Source organism: Nomascus leucogenys, chromosome 22a (genome assembly GCF_006542625.1).
Source record: "Nomascus leucogenys isolate Asia chromosome 22a, Asia_NLE_v1, whole genome shotgun sequence".
Lineage (NCBI taxonomy): Eukaryota > Metazoa > Chordata > Mammalia > Primates > Hylobatidae > Nomascus > Nomascus leucogenys.
This window is the reverse complement of record NC_044402.1, coordinates 53,830,956-53,853,444: the sequence shown is the minus strand read 5'-3', so window position 1 is coordinate 53,853,444 and position 22,489 is coordinate 53,830,956. Positions and strand designations below refer to the sequence as shown.

The window sequence follows — 22,489 nt, the reverse complement described above, 5'->3', positions numbered from 1 at the left end:
GTCTGCGGGTCTCGCGCGCCCCCTCCCGGCGGCCCAGCCCAGAATGAAGGCCTTGGCTGGGGAAGCGAAAGCGAAAGCTGCCCGAGCCCTGACGCCCGCCTTGGCCGAGCGTAGCTGGCGGACCAGAGCCGGTAGCGAAGTTGGGAGAGACGGAGCGGACCTCAGCGCTGAAGAAGAATCCCCCGGAGCTGCAGTCTCCCCGCCGCGGCTGGTGAGTTGGTGCGGAGGGGAACCTGGAGCGCCAACAGGGACGCAGCCCAAATGACTACCCACTCTACGCTCCTGCTTCCCAGTCCCTCTGCACCCGGCGATAGGAGGGAGCGGAGCCCGGACCACTTAGCTCGCCGCGGCAGGCGGGAGTGGGGGTGGGGGTCCGGGGATTTTTTTTTTTTTTTTTTTTTTTAAGCACGAGGCTCCTGATGGTCATGCTTCCAGCTCCCCAGACAGGCCGAAAGCTGTCTGTCGTAGGAGGGGTGTACGGATGAGCACCGGTTACTCAGGAGAGCTCTCGGGGTCGAACAGGATAAAATGAGAAGCCGGTGGACGGGTTGGGCGGAGCCGGGCGGGTAGGAGGGCAGGGACAAGGATTGGGACTCCACCCCCATAATTTCTCATCTCTATCCATTGACAGAGCCATGCCACTCCCTGACCTGAGACCCTGGACCTCCCTGCTGCTGGTGGACGCGGCTTTACTGTGGCTGCTTCAGGGCCCTCTGGGGACTTTGCTTCCTCAAGGGCAGCCAGGACTATGGCTGGAGGGGACCCTGCGGCTGGGAGGGCTGTGGGGGCTGCTAAAGCTAAGTGGGCTGCTAGGATTTGTGGGGACACTGCTGCCCCCGCTCTGTCTGGCCACCCCCCTGACTGTATCCCTGAGAGCCCTGGTGGCGGGGGCCTTACGTGCTCCCCCAGCCAGAGTCGCTTCAGCCCCTTGGAGCTGGCTGCTGGTGGGGTACGGGGCTGCGGGGCTCAGCTGGTCACTGTGGGCTGTTCTGAGCCCTCCTGGAGCCCAGGAGAAGGAGCAGGACCAGGTGAACAACAACGTTTTGATGTGGAGGCTGCTGAAGCTCTCCAGGCCGGACCTGCCGCTCCTCGTTGCCGCTTTCTTCTTCCTTGTCCTTGCTGTTTTGGGTGAGTCAGGAGAGGACGTTGTGAGTTGGAGGTGGTAAAAGGGCCTGGGCACCAGCACATTCACGTATTATTTTTCATGCCTCTTTCAGGTGAGACATTAATCCCTCACTATTCTGGTCGTGTGATTGACATCTTGGGTGGTGATTTTGACCCCCATGCCTTTGTCAGTGCCATCTTCTTCATGTGCCTCTTCTCCTTTGGCAGGTAGGTGATGGGCAGCTGGGTCTATTTGCTAGCCCCAAATCTTTACAGGGGTCTTCACTTCCCTAACTACATTTCTAGGCCGTTTCAGGTGGAAAGCACAAAAATACTTAAACTAAAATATGGTAAATGTAGTCACCATTCTGTTTCATCTGTCCATTCATTTCTTCCTTCGTTCATATTCATCCAATATCTTCAAAGTTTATCTGATCTTATTATAGGTACAAGTTATGAGTGAAGGTAGTACAAAAGGAATTTAAGTCTCAGATGGAATGTCTCTCAGTTGTCTCTCAACATTCCTAGGTCCATGAAATTCCATTTCTTTCTGCCTCCTACCTCCTACCCCTAAGTCTGTCTCCAAAGTATCTCTCCAGGATCACTATCTCCTCAGGATGGGCATGCTTCTCCCTCTCACTCTTCTTTCCCAACTCATCTTGCCAATCTCTGAAGATCTTACTCTGAGGCTTATCACCTTTCTTTCCAGAATCATTACTCTTTTCCCTTCACTTGCTTTCCCTTCTCTTTCTAGACATACTCAAACAAACAAACTGTTTGATAAGGCCGGGACTGGGATGAGGTGAGCGAGGCACCTGGGGTGCAAAGTTTAAGGAGGTGAGCACTCATCTTACCCAAATCTCAGCCGGCCTGATTGTCTCTATTTTTATGGTCATACTTAATTTAGAATACCCTCAAAAACCACTTCTTCATTGTGCCTTCATTCCATCCTGGCTGCTTTCTGCTGAAACTAGTCATGCACTGCATAATGATGTTTAGGTCAATGATGGGCCTCATATAAGATGGTGGACCCACAAGATTATAATACCATATTTTTACTGTACCTTTTCTATGTTTAGATACACAAATACTTACTTCTGTGTTACAGTCGCCCACAGTGTTAGGTGGAATCATATGTTGTACAGATTCGTAGCCTAGGAGCAATAGGCTAAACTATACGGCCTAGGTGTGCAGTAGGCTATGACATCTAGGTTTGTGTAGGTACACTCTATGGTGTTCATACAACGACCATAGGTTACAGTGTTCATACAACGATGAAACCATCTAGGTTTGTGTAGGTACACTCTATGGTGTTCATACAACGATGAAACCATCTAGGTTTGTGTAGGTACACTCTATGGTGTTCATACAACGACGAAACCATCTAGGTTTGTGTAGGTGCACTCTATGGTGTTCATACAACGATGAAACCATCTAGGTTTGTGTAGGTACACTCTATGGTGTTCATACAACGATGAAACCATCTAGGTTTGTGTAGGTAAACTCTATGGTGTTCATACAACGATGAAACCATCTAATGACACATTTCTCAGAATGCTTCCCTGTCATTAAAGTCCAAACCCTCATTATATCATGTCTGACTATTCCAAACGCCTCTTCAATATGGTAACTAAATTTGTATTAGAAATATGTATTTTGTAAAATACCTGCTTTTATGCTTTTATATTTTTTCCTCTAAGTTTTACTGTAGACATGTAGTTGGTCTAAGACGAATTCTCCAACGTGAAGGATGAAAGATGGGAATCACATGACTCTGGGGCTCCAGAGAATGGTGGGGGCAGGGAGTTTATTACTGCAGTTCCCATGATGAAGTATCTATGATGACAGAGAAGGGCTTTGGGTATGGGGCAGGAAGGAGGCCAAGGCAGAGGAGACGCACAGAGGGACAAGCCTGAGGGAGGCCAGGACAGAAGCAAGCACTGGGATAGTTGTTTTCACAATATCTTTTCCCTTCTATTGTAGTCTTCTATTGTGTCTAGTACAGAGTGCACTCCATAAATACTTGTGAATTTGTACATGTTATGATTTTGTTCTCACATCTAGCTCACCGTGTCTCCTCTTTCTTCTTCCTCTGTGTATTCCTTACCTCTTCTCTCTCTGTGTGTCTGTCTCTCATTTCTTTCTCTTTTGCCTCTCCTGGCATGCTTTCCCCCGACTTTGCGCTTCTCTGCACTCCTGGCTTGCTCCTCTGTTTCACCCGCTGGCTTGCTCCTTCTCTGCATCTCCCTCCCCTCTTATTCTCCTACCCCGCAGCTCACTGTCTGCAGGCTGCCGAGGAGGCTGCTTCACCTACACCATGTCTAGAATCAACTTGCGGATCCGGGAGCAGCTTTTCTCCTCCCTGCTGCGCCAGGACCTCGGTTTCTTCCAGGAGACTAAGACAGGTGGGGCCTGGAGTCCAGGTCTGAGATTTCCATGGACATCCCTTGCCCCTCAGTGACCTTCCACCCACAGCCTCTCCTCCTGCCTTCACCTGTATGCCAGGGCCTGGGGATGCTTTTCTCTTGTTTGGGACAGGGTGGAGAAGCAGCCTCCACTGTCCCTCTGCAAGTGAAGGAGGATGTTCAGAGGAGGGGGCTGTGTCAGAGGGAACAGTCAGGAGGGAGTTTCTGGGGGCCCTGCAGTACACATGGTTTCCTCTTTCCTCACCTGCTCTGTCCTTCTTAGGGGAGCTGAACTCACGGCTGAGCTCGGATACCACCCTGATGAGTAACTGGCTTCCTTTAAATGCCAATGTGCTCTTGCGAAGCGTGGTGAAAGTGGTGGGGCTGTATGGCTTCATGCTCAGCATATCGCCTCGACTCACCCTCCTTTCTCTGCTGCACATGCCCTTCACGATAGCAGCCGAGAAGGTGTACAACACCCGCCATCAGGTGAGTGTGCATGTAAGGGAACCCCAAAGGGAGAATAAAACTGACAGGTGAGGAGGCTTCCATATTTGCGGCTAGACGATCTCCTAGAGAGAGATGTTCTCTTCTCAGCCCTTAGGGGAGAAGGTATATTGTAGTATATACTACATTTTGTTTGTCTAGCCATCCAACAATGGATATTTGAGTTCAGAAGCTTCATGATTCTCCAGAACTATAAACAAAAATGTAAAAGTGTATGTGAAGGTTTGGGGAGGGAATAGGAAGGGGAGATGATAGGCGATGATAACTTTTCATTAGCTTCTCAAAGGAGTCTGTACATCCCCCGCCCCCACTGAGAAGATTAAAAATGATTTCTTAGAGGCTTTTAGGCAGGGAGATTTTCCCTTTAAAATCAGCAGAAGAAGTCTGGATGCAGCAAAGGGAAAGGAGGCATCGTCAGGAAGTCCTAAGTCTGAATGTCAGCTCCACCTTCTCTTTTTCTCTTATATTGTGGTAAAACATACATAACATAAAATTTACCATTTTAACCATTTGAAGTGTACAGTGCAGTGACATTTAGGAAACCCACATTGTTATCGGGCAACCATCGTCACCATCCATCTCCATAACTTTTTTCATCTTCCTAAAATGAAACTCTGTACCCACTAAACAGTAACTGCCTACTACCCCCAACCCCTGGCCCCTGGCAACCTCCATTGTACCTTCTGTCCCTGGCAACCTCCATTGTACCTTCTGTCTCCATGAATTTGATGACTCCAGGTACTGTATGTAAGTGGAACCATACAGTATTTGTCTCTTTGTGACTGGCTTATTTTACTTAGCATAATGTCTTCAGGCCTCATCCATATTGTAGCATGTGTTAGAATTTCCTCCCTTTTAAGGCTGCATAATAATTCTATTGTGTGCATATATCACATTTTGATTATCCATTCATCTGTCAATGGACATTTGCGTTGTTTCCACCTTTTGGCTATTGTGAATTATGCTGCTGTGGACATGAGTGTACAAATACCTGTTTGAGAATCTGCTTTTGGTTCTTTTGGGTATATACTTAGAAGTGGAGTTGCTGGATCATATGGCAATTCTATTTAAAAATTTTTGAGGAACCATGTATTAGTCCATTTTTATGCTGCTGATAAAGACATACCCAAGATTGGGCAATTTACAAAAGAAAGAGGTTTATTGGACTTACAGTTCCACGTGACTGGGAAGACCTCACAGTCATGGCGGAAGGTGAAAGACACATTTCACATGGCAGCAGACAAGAGAAAAGACAGCTTGTGCAGGGGAATTCCCCTTTTTAAAACCATTGTATCTCGTGAGACTTATTCAGTATCACAAGAACAGCATGGGAAAGACTTGTCCTCATGATTCAGTTACCTCCTACCCAGTCCCTCCCACAACACATGGGAATTCAAGATGAGATATGGGTAGGGACACAGCCAGACCATATCAAACCACAGTACAGTTTTCCATAGCGGCAGCACCGTTTTAAATTCCCACCAGCAGTGCATAAGGTTTCCAATTTCTCCACATCCTCATCAACGCTTACTTCTTTCTGTTGTCTTTTTTTTTAATAGCCATTCTAATGGTGATTAGGTGATTAGGATTATCTCCTTGTAGTTTTGATTTGCATTTCCCTAATGATCAGTAAATATTGAGCATCTTTTCATGTGCTTTTTGGCCACTTATGTATCTTTCTTGAGAGAATGTCTGCAAGTTCTTTGCCCATTTTCTGATTTTTTTTTTGAGTCGTGGGAGTTCGCTATATGTTTTGCATATTAATTTCCTATCAGATATATGATTCACAAATATTTTCTTGCATTTCATGGTTGCTTTTTCACTCTGTTGCTAGAGTTCTTTGATGCACAAATGTTTTAAATTCTGATGAAGTCTGATTTATCTAGTTTTTGTTGCCTGTGCTTTTGGTGTCATATCCAATAAATCACTGCCAAATCTAGTGGCATGAGGCTTTTCTCCCACATTTTCCTAGGAGTTTTATAGTGTTAGCTCTTACGTTTAGGCCTTTGATCCATTTGGAATTACATCTTCACCTTTCTTAAATATCTGTGGCTCCTTGGGAAAATTACCCTTCCTTCCTGATTCAGACACTGGGGATGGGAGAATTACCTCAAATGAAGGTTAAAAAAATTGCATGTATCTCCTATACTACCTAACACTGAGAGCTCAGTAGTATTTTGTTCCCTCGCTCCTTCACTCTTATTCCTTCTGGAAAGAAGAGTAAGGAAGAGGGAAAGAAACAGTTTGGTATTTTTAGGTAGAGTAGGGAGCATCTCATGGGCTGGAATAAGATGTGGGGGCCTGCTGTCCTCTGCCACATCAGCCCCAGTGTTTGCTGACCCTCTTTTCCAGGCAGTGCTTCGGGATATCCAGGATGCAGTGGCCAGGGCAGGGCAGGTGGTGCGGGAGGCCATTGGAGGGCTGCAGACCATTCGCAGTTTTGGGGCTGAGGAGCATGAAGTCTGTCGCTATAAAGAGGCCCTTGAACAATGCCGGCAGCTGTATTGGCGGAGAGACCTGGAACGCGCCTTGTACCTGCTCGTAAGGAGGGTAAGATAGTGGAGTGGTTGTGAAAGGAGCCCGGGAAAGGGGGAGGGCAAGGGAAGGGGAAACTACAGCTGGTTCTGGGGGCCTTTGCAGCTCAGTCTCATAGAGGCAGAGAGGGGGAAAGAATGGGAAGATTCCCAGCCTCATCTCTTTCTTCTCCTCTCCCAGGTGCTGCACTTGGGGGTGCAGATGCTGATGCTGAGCTGTGGGCTGCAGCAGATGCAGGATGGGGAGCTCACCCAGGGCAGCCTGCTTTCCTTTATGATCTACCAGGAGAGCGTGGGGAGCTATGTGCACGTGAGTGAGAAGCCAAGCCTGCTCTCCTTTTTCCCCTCTCTTTTTCTTTGTGGCCTTCTGGGCCTTGGGCTTTATTTGTTACTTTTAACAATACAATACAAAACCAAAACCCGCAAGTAATTTTGCTATGGAGAATTTTAAACATATGCCAAAAATGAGACAAAATAATATTAGAAACTCACATGTATACATCCTGTGCTTTAACAATGATCAACTCATGCTCAATCTTGTTTGATCTGTATCCCCAGCCACTTCCCCCCACCCATATTATTCTGAAGCAAATCCAAGATATTATATAGTTTCATCTGTAAATATTTCAGTATGTTTCTTAAAAATATAAACATCTTTTAAAGTGTATAACAACAAAGCCATTATCACACCAAAAAATTAACAATAGTTCTTAAAATTTATTGAATAGTCAATTGTCAAATTTCCACTTGTGCTGTCCATGTAATATATGTGTATGACTGTGTTTATTATACTTTGCTTAAGTCAGGATCCAAAAATGGTCCACATATTGTGATTGGTTGATACATCTTTTAAATCTATCTATCTATCTATTTATCTATCTATCTATCTATCTATCTATCTATCTATCTATCTATCCATCCACCCATCAATCCATGTATCTTTCTAAAAGTTTCCCTTGCACAGTTTATTTGTTGAAGAAATAGGTTGTTTGTCCTGTGGAGTTTCTTAGGGTCTGGATTTTGTTGACTGAATCCCTGTGGTATTTTATGCTCTTCTGCCTCTGTACTTCCTGTCTATTGATAGATAAACCTAGAAGCTTGTGAGATTGAGGGTGTTTTTTTGTCTTTTTCCAGCAACAGTACTTTTTAGGTGGTGATGCATTCTTCCTCCAAGAGGCACACAATGTCTGGTTCTCTATTTGTGGCAACATCAGCCACCGATGAGCAGTACCTAGATCCATGACAGAATTAGGGCTGCAAAAGGGAGATACTCTATCATTCTTCATGTATTAGCTGAAGTAGGTCTATGAAGGGAGACTTCCCTTCATCTACCATTTCATTACCCGGTGGTACAGTTTGATAAGGAAAGGCAGAGTGAGCATTTAGGTCTCTTCCTACATTCACCAGTTCTCAAAAACAACTACTTCATCCAGGGCTTTATTTAAACATTTTCCTAGACACTCGATAAACATCTTTTTTTGTATAGTGAACTGCGCTAGGCACTCTGATGGCTACAAAGGTGAGTTGGGCACAGTGCCTGCATTTAAGGAGCTCCCCGTCTAATCAAGCAAGACAGAACTGGGCATAAGTAATAGGAAGCAGTAACTGAAAAGATCTGGGGCTAGAGGCAATGCTGTATGGTAGGAGAATGGACTGTATAGCCTTTACATTGCAAATTGGAACACTGGGGTATTGGTGCCACTTTTAAATTCCATCCAAATTGTACATTTAAAGGTGGAGAATCTCTTTTGAATACGGAGGAGGAGCAGTGCTGTTGTGAGTGGAGTGTGCGAGGAGTTGGGAGGGTGGTTTCCGGTAGAAGTGTGTTTAATTAGCCGGCTCTCCCATTCCTGTTTTCCAGGCCCTGGTATACATATATGGGGATATGCTCAGCAACGTGGGAGCTGCGGAGAAGGTTTTCTCCTACATGGACCGACAGCCAAATCTGCCTTCACCTGGCACACTTGCCCCCACCACTCTGCAGGGGATTGTGAAATTCCAAGATGTCTCCTTTGCATATCCCAATCGCCCCAACAGGCCTGTGCTCAAGGTGCATGAAAGAGGGAGGAAACCTGGACCCTTGCTCTCTGCTGCTAATGCATAATTGGACATCACAGCCTATAGTTCATTTGCCTCTGAGAAACTGGTCTTGCCTCTGCTAGGAAGAGAAATGGAGGGATTTTGAGGGAGAAGGGGCAGGCCCTTAACTCTTTTCTGGTTTTCTAGGGGCTGACGTTCACCCTACGTCCTGGTGAGGTGACGGCGCTGGTGGGACCCAATGGGTCTGGGAAGAGCACGGTGGCTGCCCTGCTGCAGAATCTGTACCAGCCCACAGGGGGACAGGTGCTGCTGGATGAAAAGCCCATCTCACAATATGAACACTGCTACCTGCACAGCCAGGTGGGTGAGGAGGGAGAAGATGGGACAGGTGAGGGGAGCATGTGCAGAGAGCAGATGGGAGATCCATGGGAAGACGCACCAGGTGTTCATTCCGAGGGAGGTAGGTGGGGAGGACAAGAGGGCCCCTGCCTTGGGGGTTTACACATAGTCCTCTGCCCCTGTCCCCGCTGCACAGGTGGTTTCAGTTGGGCAGGAGCCTGTGCTGTTCTCCGGTTCTGTGAGGAGCAACATTGCATATGGGCTGCAGAGCTGCGAAGATGATAAGGTGATGGCGGCTGCCCAGGCTGCCCACGCAGATGACTTCATCCAGGAAATGGAGCATGGAATATACACAGGTATCTTCTACAAATTGTAAGCCTGCTCCTTCAGTAAAAAAGAGGAAATCAGACTTACTCTTAGTGGTGAAGGTCGTGTCCCTGTAACTTGATGTTTGCTGTTCCTCTGCCCTTTCCTCCACTCCTACGTCTCCTTCCCCACACACTGAATTCTTCAGCCTCCCTCTTGCTCCAGAGTCTTTGTTTGCAGAGAGCAATGCAGCAGTGGTGCTCCCTCCATGGGCTGCCCCGTCAGGTCCCCACCCCATGGCCCTCCTCCCACTGGGCCCTCCCACCTCCCGAGGTCCTGCTGGAAGTATCTGCTTTGCACTTGTCCCTCCTTGTGTGTTGTCTCTGTCACTTGTATCTGAGGAAGGGAATTTCTCTGATTTCCTCAGATGTAGGGGAGAAGGGGAGCCAGCTGGCTGCAGGACAGAAACAACGTCTGGCCATTGCCCGGGCCCTTGTACGAGACCCACGGGTCCTCATCCTGGATGAGGCTACTAGTGCCCTGGATGTGCAGTGCGAGCAGGCTGTGAGTACCGTGAAAGGGGCAGGGGACAGTGGGGCCTGGGAAGGGGCATGCTGGGAGGATCAGCCTTTGTAGAATTGGGCAGAGGGAGGACGAAGGACCTACTAGTGGAAAGAGTCTGTGCCTTCTTGGGGTTGGGGAATGGAATCCGGTGGTGTGAGGGCAGCCCCAAGTCCCTCCTGGGCTCCCATTCCTCCAGCTGTGGCAGTACAGCCGGGAGAGAAGGGCAGTCCAGGCCTTTATCTACTGCCCTTTCCTACCTTCTTTTATTTCACACCTTCTTTACCCTAAATCAGAAGAGATGGTGCCCAGGTGGATGTGGTGTCCATCTCATTCCTGTCTTTCTGAGGCACTGTGATCACCCCTTCAGCTGCAGGACTGGAATTCTCGTGGGGATCGCACGGTGCTGGTGATTGCTCACAGGCTACAGACAGTTCAGCGCGCCCACCAGATCCTGGTGCTCCAGGAGGGCGAGCTGCAGAAGCTCGCCCAGCTCCAGGAGGGACAGGACCTCTATTCCCGCCTGGTGCAGCGGCGGCTGATGGACTGAGGCCCCAGGGATACTGGGCCCTCTTCTCAGGGGCGTCTCCAGGACCCAGAGCTGTTCCTGCTTTGAGTTTCCCTAGAGCCATGCGGCCAGATAGTTGTTCCTGAGTTGCAGGCATGATGGAGATTTGGACACTGTGTGCTTTTGGTGGGGTGGAGGGGTGGGGTGGGGTGGAGTGGAGGGGTGGGGTGGGGGTGGGATGGGGGCTGTCTGTGTCCAGGAAACTTAATTCCCTGGTGACTAGAGCTTTGCCTGGTGATGAGGAGTATTTTGTGGCATAATAAATATATTTTAAAATATTTTCCTTCTTACATGAACTGTGTACATTCATATAGAAAATTTAGACAATATAAAAAAGTACAAAGCAGAAAAGTAAAAGTACCCATTGTTTCACTTCCCAGAGATAACCATAGTTGCTATTTTGCTGCCTGTCCCATCAGTCATTTATCTGTTTTTGAGATAGAAATTAACCAAAAATGACATAAATATTCATGAGATTGCCTTCCTATATCCTTTCCTGTTCCCACCAGTGTCTGCTGTTTTGAAGAAGCTAGGGTCTGGAGGGACAGAGAACAGTCCCCTGATTAACAGTATTAATAACTCTAATAATGGTAACAGCTACCATTTATAGAGTTTTAATGTGAGTAGGAACTATGCTAAGTGTTTTTCATGTATTATCGTTTTTAATCATTATCCCCAACCCTATGAGGTTGGTTATTATCCTTATTTTACAGATGAGGAAACTGAAGCTCAAAGAGGCTAAATGACTTTTCCAAGGTGGTTGTAGTGGTGGAGTTGGAGTTTGAATACAGGCCTGACCCTAGAGTCCACACCCTGACCCAATAAATTATATTGCGTCTTGGGTCCATAAACCCTAATCCATAATCCGATCAAGAAAAGCTTTGCTGCTTTTAGCTCTAAATAATTCTGAATCTATTCTCTTCTCTCCAGTCCTGTTGTTATAGTCTTCACTCATAGACTTAAGGTGAACCCATCACCAGAGAGGTTTCTCTACCATTAGCTTCCCTCTTCCAGCCATTCTGCACAAAGTCGTTTTTCTAAATTCTATGTCACATATGATTATGGCATTTCTGAAAATTCCTTCAGGTGCTCTTAAGCCCTACTGCTGAGATCCTTTTCAGAGCACACACTGTTCCAGCCCATCTGTCTCACCCTTTCCTGTTGCATTCAGCTCCACAACAAACTTCCTGCCCTCCCCAATACCTTTGTGCCTTTGCATATGGTGTTTTCTTGCCCATTTTCTGCTCGACTTGCCCCTGATTTTCAAGTTCAAGACTTAACTCAGGGTTCAGGTTGTCCAGGAGGCCTTCCTTATGTCGTCAGTCTGGGGAAAGTGCCCTTTCCACGTGCTTCTATCACTGTTTGGTTACCTCTTTCACAGCCCTTTTAAAGCTCTGTCTTCCCCTTCCCCCCTTTTTTGACCTTCCATTAGACCATGAGCACCTGGGCGGAAAGCCATATATCTTATTAAGCTTTATATCTGCTACCTGGCCGAGGGCCTAATTCATAGTGGAGAATAAATAAAAAGTCCATTGAATAAATGAATAAATATCTCCTCCATCGTGCTCAATCTTAATCCTCCCTGCCCACTCCCACCACTGAATATGCAACATTGTACACATCACTGGTTGTTGGCAGGGACTTACCTTGGAAGGTTGCTATTCTAGGAAAGAGAAACCTTCATATTCCCGGAAACAGCAGGTACTTTCCAGTGCAGGCAATGGATTCCCCAGAACTGCTGTTTTGCATTTTTTCTTGCCTGGCAGCTGTTGGGAGCAGGGTGCAGTGAGGATGGGGTGAGAGTGGGCAGTTTCTTGTGCAGATTTGCCTTTCTTTCATCCTGGGGCCGACTTGCAGCTCCACACCCATCCATCTCTCAAATTTCACAGAGGGTAAAATAGGCATTTGGAGAGAAAGAACTCTGGCCTGATTCGTTTCTGTCCCACAAATGTCCTTTATTCATAAAACAGGAATAATAATTCCTGTATCTCTCAACTATATGGAAGCTGAAACCCTCACGGAAGAAGGTGATCTGAAAAATTCTTTTGATTTCCTCAGTACAGTTACACCCATGCATCATAATACTTTGAGCCTGGAAGGCATCTTAAAAATAATGCAACAGTCAAATCTAATTTTACAGAGAAACTGACATGAAATCACACAGCTAATCATGATAAAGCTGGGTGGAAAACTCACCTTGATGGGCAGCACAGGAAGATGCAGTAGACGTTAAGATGTCCTGAAAGTTTCTTATCTCAGGGGAAACTCCCAGGTAGGCTTTATGTCAGGGACACAGAAAAATGTTCCCTGAAAGTCAAAATATTCGGGCGAGATAGACAAATTCCTGTAAGTGTGGTGTGTCTGGGAACCACAGATGTCACTAATCCTGGTTTGCTCCAGAGTTCTTTTTGTTTACTCCTACCCCCCATCACCATTTGATCGATCTCCTTACCCTGTAATTTCCCCTTCTTCTCATTTACCTGCAGTATCTTTCCCACCCAGGCATGCCTTATTCTTTCTAAAGGAAAGTATGAATGGAGAGGGCAAGGCTTGGAAAACTGATAGATTTCCTTGGATGCCAAAACAACTCCATACCCTGTCTGCCTGGCCCTATGTGGAAACAGCATTGAGTTTCAAGTCCTTTATGCCTCCACCCAGGGATAGCCACTTGGAATCCACATGGCAATTGTGAAACGAGCAGGAAATGCGTAATTGTCAGAATTTTGTGGGGAAAGGACTAGGGAATAAGGAAAACAAAGATCTTCCTTGTGTTTCAGAGCTGTCAGCTAGAGGAGCACCTGCATGAGTCTGATGCCATCTAATGGTCCCAGAAGATACTGGGTTTTGAACCTAGAGTTCCATGGACTCTTACGAATTATACTACTACTAAGAAGCATTCAGTGGTGCTTACTATGTGCTATTGCTGTGCTAAGTATCTGATACATATCTTCTTACCTTATTTTTCAAGATAATTCTGTGTGGCAGGTATTACTATCCCAATTCTAAGAATGAGAAAATGGAGTTTTAGAAACATTTACTAACTTGCCTGGGTCACATAGCTAAGGAAGAGGTGGACTTTGCCCAGCTTTGCAAAACAACTCCTCAAAAGAGTTGCCTATACTCCCTGATTCCACTTATCTTCCTACTACCCTCTTTTTAAAATTTATTATTTATTTATTTATTTAAATAAGCAATATATTAATGTGGTTTGAAATTTAAAAGACACAAAGAAATATACAGAGGAAAGCCTCACTCTCAATCCTTCCCCAAGGCTTGCTAATCCCTCTTGCATAGGCAATCCGTGCTTCCAGCTTTGTGTTTATCCTTCCAGAGAAGTTTGCTGTGCATTAAGCAAATATGTATATCTTTATTCTTGCTCAGTATTTTCGCAAACAGCAGCTTTCTAAGTTCACTGTTTTGAACTTTATTTTTTAAATTAAAAATATATGGCTATGTAGTATTCTACTTTATGGAAGTTCCATATTTCATTTAGCCTGTTTCCTTCTACTGACGGCTAGTTAGGTTATTGGAAGTCTTTTGCTGTTGCTAGTTAGTCTTGTATAGACATTGTAATGCACATGTGCAAAAATACGATTACGATGCAATCTTAAAGGGGAGTTGCTGAGTCCAATATATGCATTACAAATATTGATAGATATTGCAAAATTGCCTTCATAGAGGCTATATTATAGTTCCAGCAGCAACATATGAGTTTATCTGTTTCTTCATATATATATATATTACCAACAGAGAGTGTTAATTTTTTAAATTTTGACAATCTTCTGGGTGAAAGTAGCATTGTATTGTAGTTATCATTTGCTTTTTAATATTATCATGTAAGTAACAGAGATACTAAACCCAGAAGGATAAGGGAGTAAAGATGAGAAAAATAAACACACATACAAACAACAATAACAAATCTGTCTAAAATATTGGAAAATCAGAATGAGAAATGAAATATGACTGTAACGATAAAAATCAGTAATAAAAATGACTGTTAAATTTAAAAATAACGCAGAGCAACCACAAATGACATGAGAACGAGGCAGACAAAGTTAAAGCACCTAAAGTCTTTCTCTTGTTTGAAAGGGGGATCGCGATATTGATTACCTTCAGATGCTGCCACATTTGGTAAACATGTTAAAAATGTAAGACTGACTTTTAACTAATATAATTAGAATTTAAAACTCTTAAATCAGTAGGGGGAAATTAAAAGAATACTTTAAATAAAAATTTAATTGATTTAATATAAGTGATGCAAGGAAAACAAAAGAAGCAAAGTAAGACATAGCAAAGACAAAGCACAATATATTGTAACAGAAACGAATGTAAATAGCACAGTGATGACAAGTATAAATAGCTTAAATATGGGAGTTAAAGGAAAGTTCTCAGACTAGATTAACAATATCGCAAAATCCAGTTACATGCCCTTCATAAGATCACAAAAAACCTAAAAACATGAAAATGTTAAATCAAAACAGGATATAAGATACACAAAGCAAACACTAACAGAAGACAGAAAGACAGCTTATGTAGTTACAGAAATATCTAAACGTATAGTCTAAAACCAAACGCATTAGTAAAAACAAAGAGAGCCATTACATAGTGATAATGAAGTCACCAGAACATTATACTAAAACGGAATCAGTTTGCACCTAGCAATAAAACTACAAAACATGTAAGAAATAGAGGAGAATTATAAGAAGAAATTAATTGACAAATTGAAACACATTTCTCAATGATTATAGAATAAGCGGAAAAATGAATAAGGATATCAAATAAGCCTGTTGATGTTCTTGTCTGTAATATCTAGGAGTCAAAATATATTCTTTAAAACTAATAAATCAAGTGCTCGTATTTACATATTTAAGAGTACAAAGGTAGACACACACACACGCACACACACAAAGAAAGAGGAAGGGAGAGGATATGAGCTAGTTTTATGATTGTTCATTATTGAAAACTATAGGAATTATCTAAAGAAAGAGGTAACTAAGTGTATTATATACGAATAAACTTATCAAAGCAACCTTGAAATATACACCTTCCTTAATATCTGAAAAGGTAAAATTTAAAAAATGCACAATAAAGACATAGTGAAAGATCTTTAAAAATAAATACTCATGTAAACATTATATTTAACAGAAGTTAATATCTCCAAATTAGATTGAATCTATTTGCTGTATGAATAATTACAAATGGGCTTCTTAACTGAACTATATAAATGAAAATATTTTTAAATTAGATTAAGATAAAAACTCTATTATTTGCAATATGCAAAAGACACCTAACATAAAGCCACTCAGAAAGATGTATTCATTATTTTCAACAAATAAGATGATGGGCAAAGGCATAACAAGAGAATGCAAACAAAAAGGAAGCAGAGGTCACATTCGTCTTACCAAACAAGGAGAAATTCAGACACTCCTCACCAAAAAAAAAAAAAAAAAAAAAAAATTGAGTGTGACAAGAAGGGCACTTTATAAAGTATAAAATTCATATGAATAGATGAGACATATATTTAAGTTCTAAACACCAAATAGGTAGCTCTTATAAAGCAGAAATTAAGGTAGATACAAGGAAACTATTCAGAAATGTACCACCAGGAGAACACTTTAATTCCCTTTCCCTGCACTAGACCAGTTAAGTGGACAGAAAAATAGGCTGGGCCTGGTGGTTCATGCCTGTAATCTCAGCACTTTGGTAGGCCAAGGCGGGCGGATCACCTGAGGTCAGGAGATCGAGACCAGCCTGGCCAACATGGTGAAACCCTGTCTCTACCAAAAATACAAAAATTAGCCTGGTGTGGTGGTGGGCGCCTGTAATCCCAGCTACTTGGGAGACTGAGGCAGGAGAATCGCTTGAATCCGGGAGGCAAAGGTTGTAGTGAGCCAAGATTGCACCACTGCACTCTAGCCTGGGTGGCAGAGTGAGACTCTGTCTCAAAAAAAAAAAAAAAGTATGAACACAGAAGATAGAAGATATTACTATCAATAAAAAAATAGATATGCTACATCTATATTGAACTTTTAAAATTGAAAATAGAGGCCAGGTGCAGTGGCTCACACCTACAATCCCAACACTTTGGGAGGTCTAAGCAGTCGGATTGCTTGAACTCAGGAGCTCGAGACCAACGTGGGCAACAGCGAAAACCCGTCTCTACAAAAAATACAAAAATTAGCCAGGTGTGGTGGCTTATGCCTGTGGTTCCAACTACTTGGCTGAGGTGGGAGGATAGCTTGGGCCCAGGAGTTCAAGGCTGCAGTGAGCTATGACTGTGCCACTGCACTCCAGCCTGGGCAACAGAGTGAGGCCCTGTCTCTAAAACAAACAAACAAATAAAAATTAAATGGCTCAATGGCATAGAAGAAAATTTTTTAACGAAGCAAGTATAATATTGATGTTAAACTATGACAATGCACAAAAATAAAAATTGTAGATGAATTTACTTATTATATTGACACAAAAATCCTAAATAAAACATTGCAAACAGATTCTAGCACAGATTTAAAAACATCCATCCATCAAGATCAAGGTTGGTTTTTTTTTTTTTTTGAGACGGAGTCTTGTTCTGTTGCCCAGGCTGGAGTGCAGTGGCGTGATCTCGGCTCACTGCAAGCTCCACCTCCCGGGTTCATGCCATTCTCCTGCCTCAGCCTCCCGAGTAGCTGGGACTACAGGCACCCGCCACCACGCCTGGCTAATTTTTTGTATTTTTAGTAGAGACGGGGTTTCACTGTGTTAGCCAGGATGGTCTCGATCTCCTGACCTCATGATCCACCCGCCTTGGCCTCCCAAAGTGCTGGGATTACAGGCGTGAGCCACCGCGCCCGGCCTTTTTTTTTCTAGAAAACCTTTTGGAAGTTCATGATATTTTGAATTTCAATGGATATTTCCTAGGAATAATGAGTTCAAATGAACGAATATGCAGAACAAAGCATCACCAACATTTATTTTTTCAGGATGAGGTGATGGAGAAAACCATCACAGAGAAATTGAGGCAAATAGTACATATAAAACAATACTTTGGGTGAGTCCACCCATCCCAAGGTCATATCAAAGAAGTGGCTGCAGATTGGAGCCCAAAGCCTTTGGTTCCTCAGTTTCCAAATGGATTCTCACTAGGCGGGATCATGAGTTTGCTTTGGACACCCCAAATTCTAACTATTTCTTTTGTTTCTCACATCCTTTCCTTCTTCCCCAGCCCCTTCCCCTTATGTTACACCTCTTGCTAGTTTGAGACGTCAATCGCCACTGAGAAAGAATTAAACCAATATTTTGAGCTGGCAAAATTCTTAGCCTAGTACAATTCCTTCAATTAAACTGTGGCTCAAGAATGTGTTCTCTAAAAATATGATTTAATTTTCTAGCTAGCAACTCAGAATATTTTTCATAACTCCTCCAGGGCAGTGTGGATTATGTTGATGTGTTAGGAGGAAGTAGAAGGAAGAAAATGAATTGAGATGTATGTTTTACTTCCATGTTAAAGTCACCAAAATAGCAGTTGAAGGGATATTTGTGTCAGGCAATAGGGAGAATAATAATTTTATGCCACCCTCAGAAAACAACCACACATACACCCAAATTCTCTCACTCCTCAGAGAATGGGGAAGGAAAGAAAAGAGAAGCAAAATATGAGCTTGAGTGAAAAATCACAGAGGAGCCTGCAGCTATTTAGGGAGGGCTGCTGGCTGAAGTCAGGCAGGAAGAAAAAGATCAAAACACCCTGCCCTATTTTTCAGGCTCATTCAAGTTGAAGACAAAAACATAAATACGGGAGAAAGGAAGCAAACCACATCTTTTTCTCTTGTCTCCCCAGAACTGAACAGTGTCTCTGATAAGCCCAGGCCCTTCTATTGTAGACACTGACACTAAGCACAGAAAATGACTCAAAAACGCTTCTAATGGGGTGAATCTGATGCTTCAGTTTATTTAAGATGTACCAGAGGCCATTGACGAAGGAGATCCATAGCTTGCTAACTGAAGCTTATTGCTTTCTCTTCTTAGTTCCCATCACCAGGCTCTATGCCATTCCTTGCTTGTGATGTGAGATCACTGATTTCCTTTTGTTAGGTAGGATATGATTTCCTGACAGAGATCTGTCCTGACACCAAATAGCTATGATGAAATTCCTTAGTTATTTTGCTTTTTTGTGTATCTTATCATTACCAGAATACTAAAGCTGTAGGAATAAAGTTTCCCTGGGTTCCCAAGAAATACAGTGTGACCAAAAAAGTACAGCCTAGGGACTTACTAGTTATGTGACCTTTGGTTCATTCCATCCTTACTTCATCTGTAAAAGGGACACCATGATAGTATCTACTGCAAAGCGTTTTGTGATGATTCTCTCTCTCTCACACACACAAGCACACATTTATATAGTGCTTAGAAAATGAACCCATAATAAGCAATTGACAAATGTTAGTTATTATTATTATGTAGGCAAATCAGATTTTAGAGTTTGTGAGCCTTAGACACATTTACACAGAAGAAAGAGCAGCCCTCCTAACTTTCTGGTCCAGCACCATATCCTCCACTTCCTCCCCATCCCCCCACCCCTTGCCATCTATCAACCCCCTCTTTCCTCTAAATCTAAATACAGGCCCCCATTTGATCCATATTGTCTAGGCCCTTCCTCTCCTCTCCACATGGCCTTTCCTTCAGCTCTGAGGGAAGCTGCAGAAGCCCAGCCATGGTGCTGTCTACAAAGAAGGGGACATACGCCTCTTCCACCTGCTCATTACTGTGTCTGATCATCTCTGTGCCATGTCCTCGTTCACTTAGCCTAAGCTGGGTGTTTGTCTCCATTTCCAAATGCAATAAGACATCTGGGAAAGACTAAGGTAGGTGTGGGCAGGAAGAAGGGAGGAAGTTAGACCCAGTGGCTTGAGCACCCTCTGATGCCTCCTTATCCTCAGCTCCACACAAGCCCTCGCAGTGTGAGCTCCACAGCCATCCACCTGACCAGGGTCAAATGCCTTGTACATGGGGTCTACCAGTAAGCCTGTGGCCAGCCTTCCACTTCATGAATCGTCACATTTACATGAGACATGTGGAGGGAGAGGGGTCAGCCTCCTAGCTCCTGTCCTGTATGTAGCGTTTAAGTCAAGTCAGGCCAGGCTGTGGTAACCAAGCCAGTGCCTTCTTTAAAGAACAGTTGTTTCTCATTCATACAGTGTGTTGTAGGTGTGAGATTCCCTGGGGCAGCTGCTCTTCATGGTGACTCAGCTAATTAGACTGCTTTTCTACTGGGATTGTGCCATCTCAACACAAGGCTGTCTTGGTTGACTTGGTTGGGGAGGAGGAGAAGAGTCATGCACGGGGAGTTAAGTTCTTTGACCAGGAACCTTTTGTTCACTTTCCGTTGGTGAGAACGAGTCGCACAGCTCCAGGAGAGTAGGAAGTCTAGTTTCTCGTTTTCCATGGGCCTAGGAATTAGAGGATGAACACTAGCGATGTCTTCCACGTCTTGCTCTCTTTTTCTTTACTTGTTATAATCTCCTGTGGAGAAGAAATTATTTTTCTGATTGATCTGATCCAGGCCTCTAACCAAGGGCATTTACTAAGGGTCATAGAACAGTAAAAGGTTGCACAATTGCATTTCACCTCTCTTTTTTGAATCCTGCTTAATTAAAACTTTAAAAACTCACTTAGAGACCACTTCTTGCTCTTCTTAGTTATCAAATATATTTTCTTCCAACTCCTTTTTTACAGATCTTGCCTTGTTCTCAGCTGAGTCCGTTGCAACCTTCTAAATGGAACTCCCTCATTTCCCTTTATCCCCTGCTAATCGTCCTGTCTTTGTTCTTTTATCTGAAGAAGTGTACCCTTCTTCCCCCAAGCCTTATGCTCCCTATCTTAGTCCATTTGTGTTACTGTAACAAGATACGCGAGATAGGGTAATTTATGAAGAACAGAAATTTATTTCTCACAGTTCTGGAAGCTAGACGTTCAAGGTCATGGCCCTGGAAGATTTGATGCCTTGGCCATCGACTTGAAAAAAGTCACTGCAGTGAACTTGTGGTTACCATGATATCCTGGGTTCATTCTTAACATGCACAGTATAGGCAAATCAGGGCCACATTTCATGATGAAAGTTGATGTGAAACGATGAGTAAACATTGCCCTTTAAATAATAATAACATAGATGGTGAATTACAATTTGCACTTTTGGTTTTATTTGCTTAAAGATAGTGTTTTACTGTCTAGGTTTTACTGAAAGAATACTTAACTAAACACTTCAGTCAAATCATTCCAGTGTAACAGTCCTCACGAGGAGGAAGGCAGAAGGGCAAAAGTGCCAAGCTATTGCCTCCAATCCTTCTATTTTTATTTATTGATTGATTGATTAAGACAGGGCCTCGTTCTGTTACCCATGCTGGAGTACAGTGGTGCTTTCATGGCTCACTGCAAGTTTGAACTTCTGGGCTCAAGTAGTCTTCCCACCTCAGCCTCCAAAGTAGCTAAGACCACAGGTGCATGCCACCATGTTTATTTCTTTAATTTTTTAAAATTTTATTTGGACACGGGGGTCTCACTATGTTTTCCAGGCTGGTCTCTAACTCCTGGCCTGAAGCAATCTTCCTCCTCAGCCTCCCAAAGTGCCGGGATTACGGGCATGAGCCGTCATCCCTGCTCTCTCTAGCCCTTTTTAAAGTTTCTAATCCCATTCAGGAGGCCTCTGCATTCATGACTTAATCACCTCCTAAAGGGCCCACCGTTTGATACTATCACATTGATGATTAAGTTGCAACACATGAATTTTGAGTGACATTCAGACCACAGCATTTTGGAGAAAATGTCCCCTTTCTTCTCTTTTTTATCTTCAGTTTCTCTTTTCTACAGATGCCTTCTACTTCACTTGGAACCTTGTTGAGGTCTTTCCTGTCTTAAAAGTTTCTTTTCCCAAAACACCAGAACTCATTCCTTCTGTCTAACTGTAACTTTGTACTCGTTACCAACCTCTACTCATTTCTACCCCTGACTCCCCAGCCTCTGGTAACTACTAATGTACTCTTTACTTTGATGAGGTCAACTTTTTTAGATTCCTCATGTGAGTGAAATCACGTAATATAGTCCTTCTGTTCTTGGCTTATTTCACTTAACATAGGGCCCTCCAGGTTCACCCATGTTGTGCAAATGACAGGATTTCATGCTTTTTTATGGCTGAATAGTATTCCATCATGTATATATATCACATACTAATTACCTTGATTTGATCACTACACAATGTATACGTGTGTTGAAACATGCTGTACCCCATAAATATGTACAATTATTACGTGTCAATTTAAAAAACCCAAGAAAAGTGTTTTTTCTTAGTGTTGTTTTTTTCTAAAGTGTATCCCATTTTTTCCTTTGTTTTCACTTTCAAAATTCTGGAAAGACTGTTTTAATCTGCTGCCTTTGTTTTCTTGTTTCCAATTCACTCTTTTGAAATATGGCTTCTACCTTTAACACTGCTGTCCTCTTGAAGCTTATTGGTGCCCTACTAATCATAACACACAGTAATGCTCTCTTATATTGTATCCTGGTGAGCCTTTTTGCAAAATTTTATTCTTTGAGAATTCTCTTTCCATGTTTTTTTTTCTTTTCTTTTTTTGTGGTCCTTTTGGCTTATAGGAAATCGTGCTCTCCAAATGTTCTCTATGTCTTCTATTTCTTCTCTGATAATCCCTTTACTAAATCCTCTTGAGGCATATGCTTCAGCATGCTTACTTTACATACTCTTAATTCCTTCCTAATTTACACACTGCCTGTCGGCAATGTCAACACCCCATAAGAAGGGAGACCTATTGGTCAGAACAGGCCAGGGAATAGTTCAAGAATACATAATAAACAGTCTGCCTAATTCTTCTAGGGCCCCATAATATGTCGAACATATATTTTTACTTCTTCTCCCAGCCCATTTTTAGTATACCTAAACTACTGTCAGTGATTCTGCAGGCAAACAATGGTTGAGTGGTATGACACAACTTGGTGAAAGTATTCTACCCAGTACCTGATGATGCAAAACTCTTCTATCTTGATTGGTTGTCAATCTGAGGAATTTCCAATCCTGGGGAAGCCAGAAAAACAGCGATTTATACTCATAATGGGTACTTTTTGACTGAATTTTATGAACC

General features: G+C 43.4%; 1 protein-coding gene across 2 annotated transcripts; it reads left to right on the top strand.

Annotated features, from left to right (window-relative positions):
* The first annotated feature begins 40 nt into the window (after nt 1–40).
* On the top strand, nt 41–10,853 carry TAP2 (transporter 2, ATP binding cassette subfamily B member). Of its 2 annotated transcripts, XM_030804261.1 has the most exons (13): nt 41–211; nt 632–1,128; nt 1,218–1,332; nt 3,379–3,509; nt 3,793–3,998; nt 4,755–4,763; nt 6,369–6,566; nt 6,732–6,860; nt 8,412–8,600; nt 8,777–8,950; nt 9,126–9,285; nt 9,663–9,799; nt 10,167–10,656. In XM_030804261.1, exons 2-13 carry the CDS (start codon nt 636–638, stop codon nt 10,344–10,346), a joined length of 2,121 nt encoding a protein of 706 aa, XP_030660121.1. In that variant the 5' UTR covers nt 41–211; nt 632–635; the 3' UTR covers nt 10,347–10,656. The 2 variants fall into 2 exon arrangements, with proteins under 2 accessions (XP_030660121.1, XP_003272202.2); XM_003272154.4 differs by lacking the exon at nt 4,755–4,763 and having other exon boundaries at nt 10,167–10,853.
* The last annotated feature ends 11,636 nt before the right edge of the window (nt 10,854–22,489 follow it).

Coding starts and splice junctions, on each gene's coding strand:
- TAP2 (XM_030804261.1), top strand. CDS start 636: ATGCCACTCCCTGACCTGAGACCCTGGACCTCCCTGCTGCTGGTGGAC. Junction 3,510..3,792: donor CTTCCAGGAGACTAAGACAG/GTGGGGCCTGGA, acceptor TGTCCTTCTTAG/GGGAGCTGAACTCACGGCTG. Junction 8,951..9,125: donor ACTGCTACCTGCACAGCCAG/GTGGGTGAGGAG, acceptor CCCGCTGCACAG/GTGGTTTCAGTTGGGCAGGA.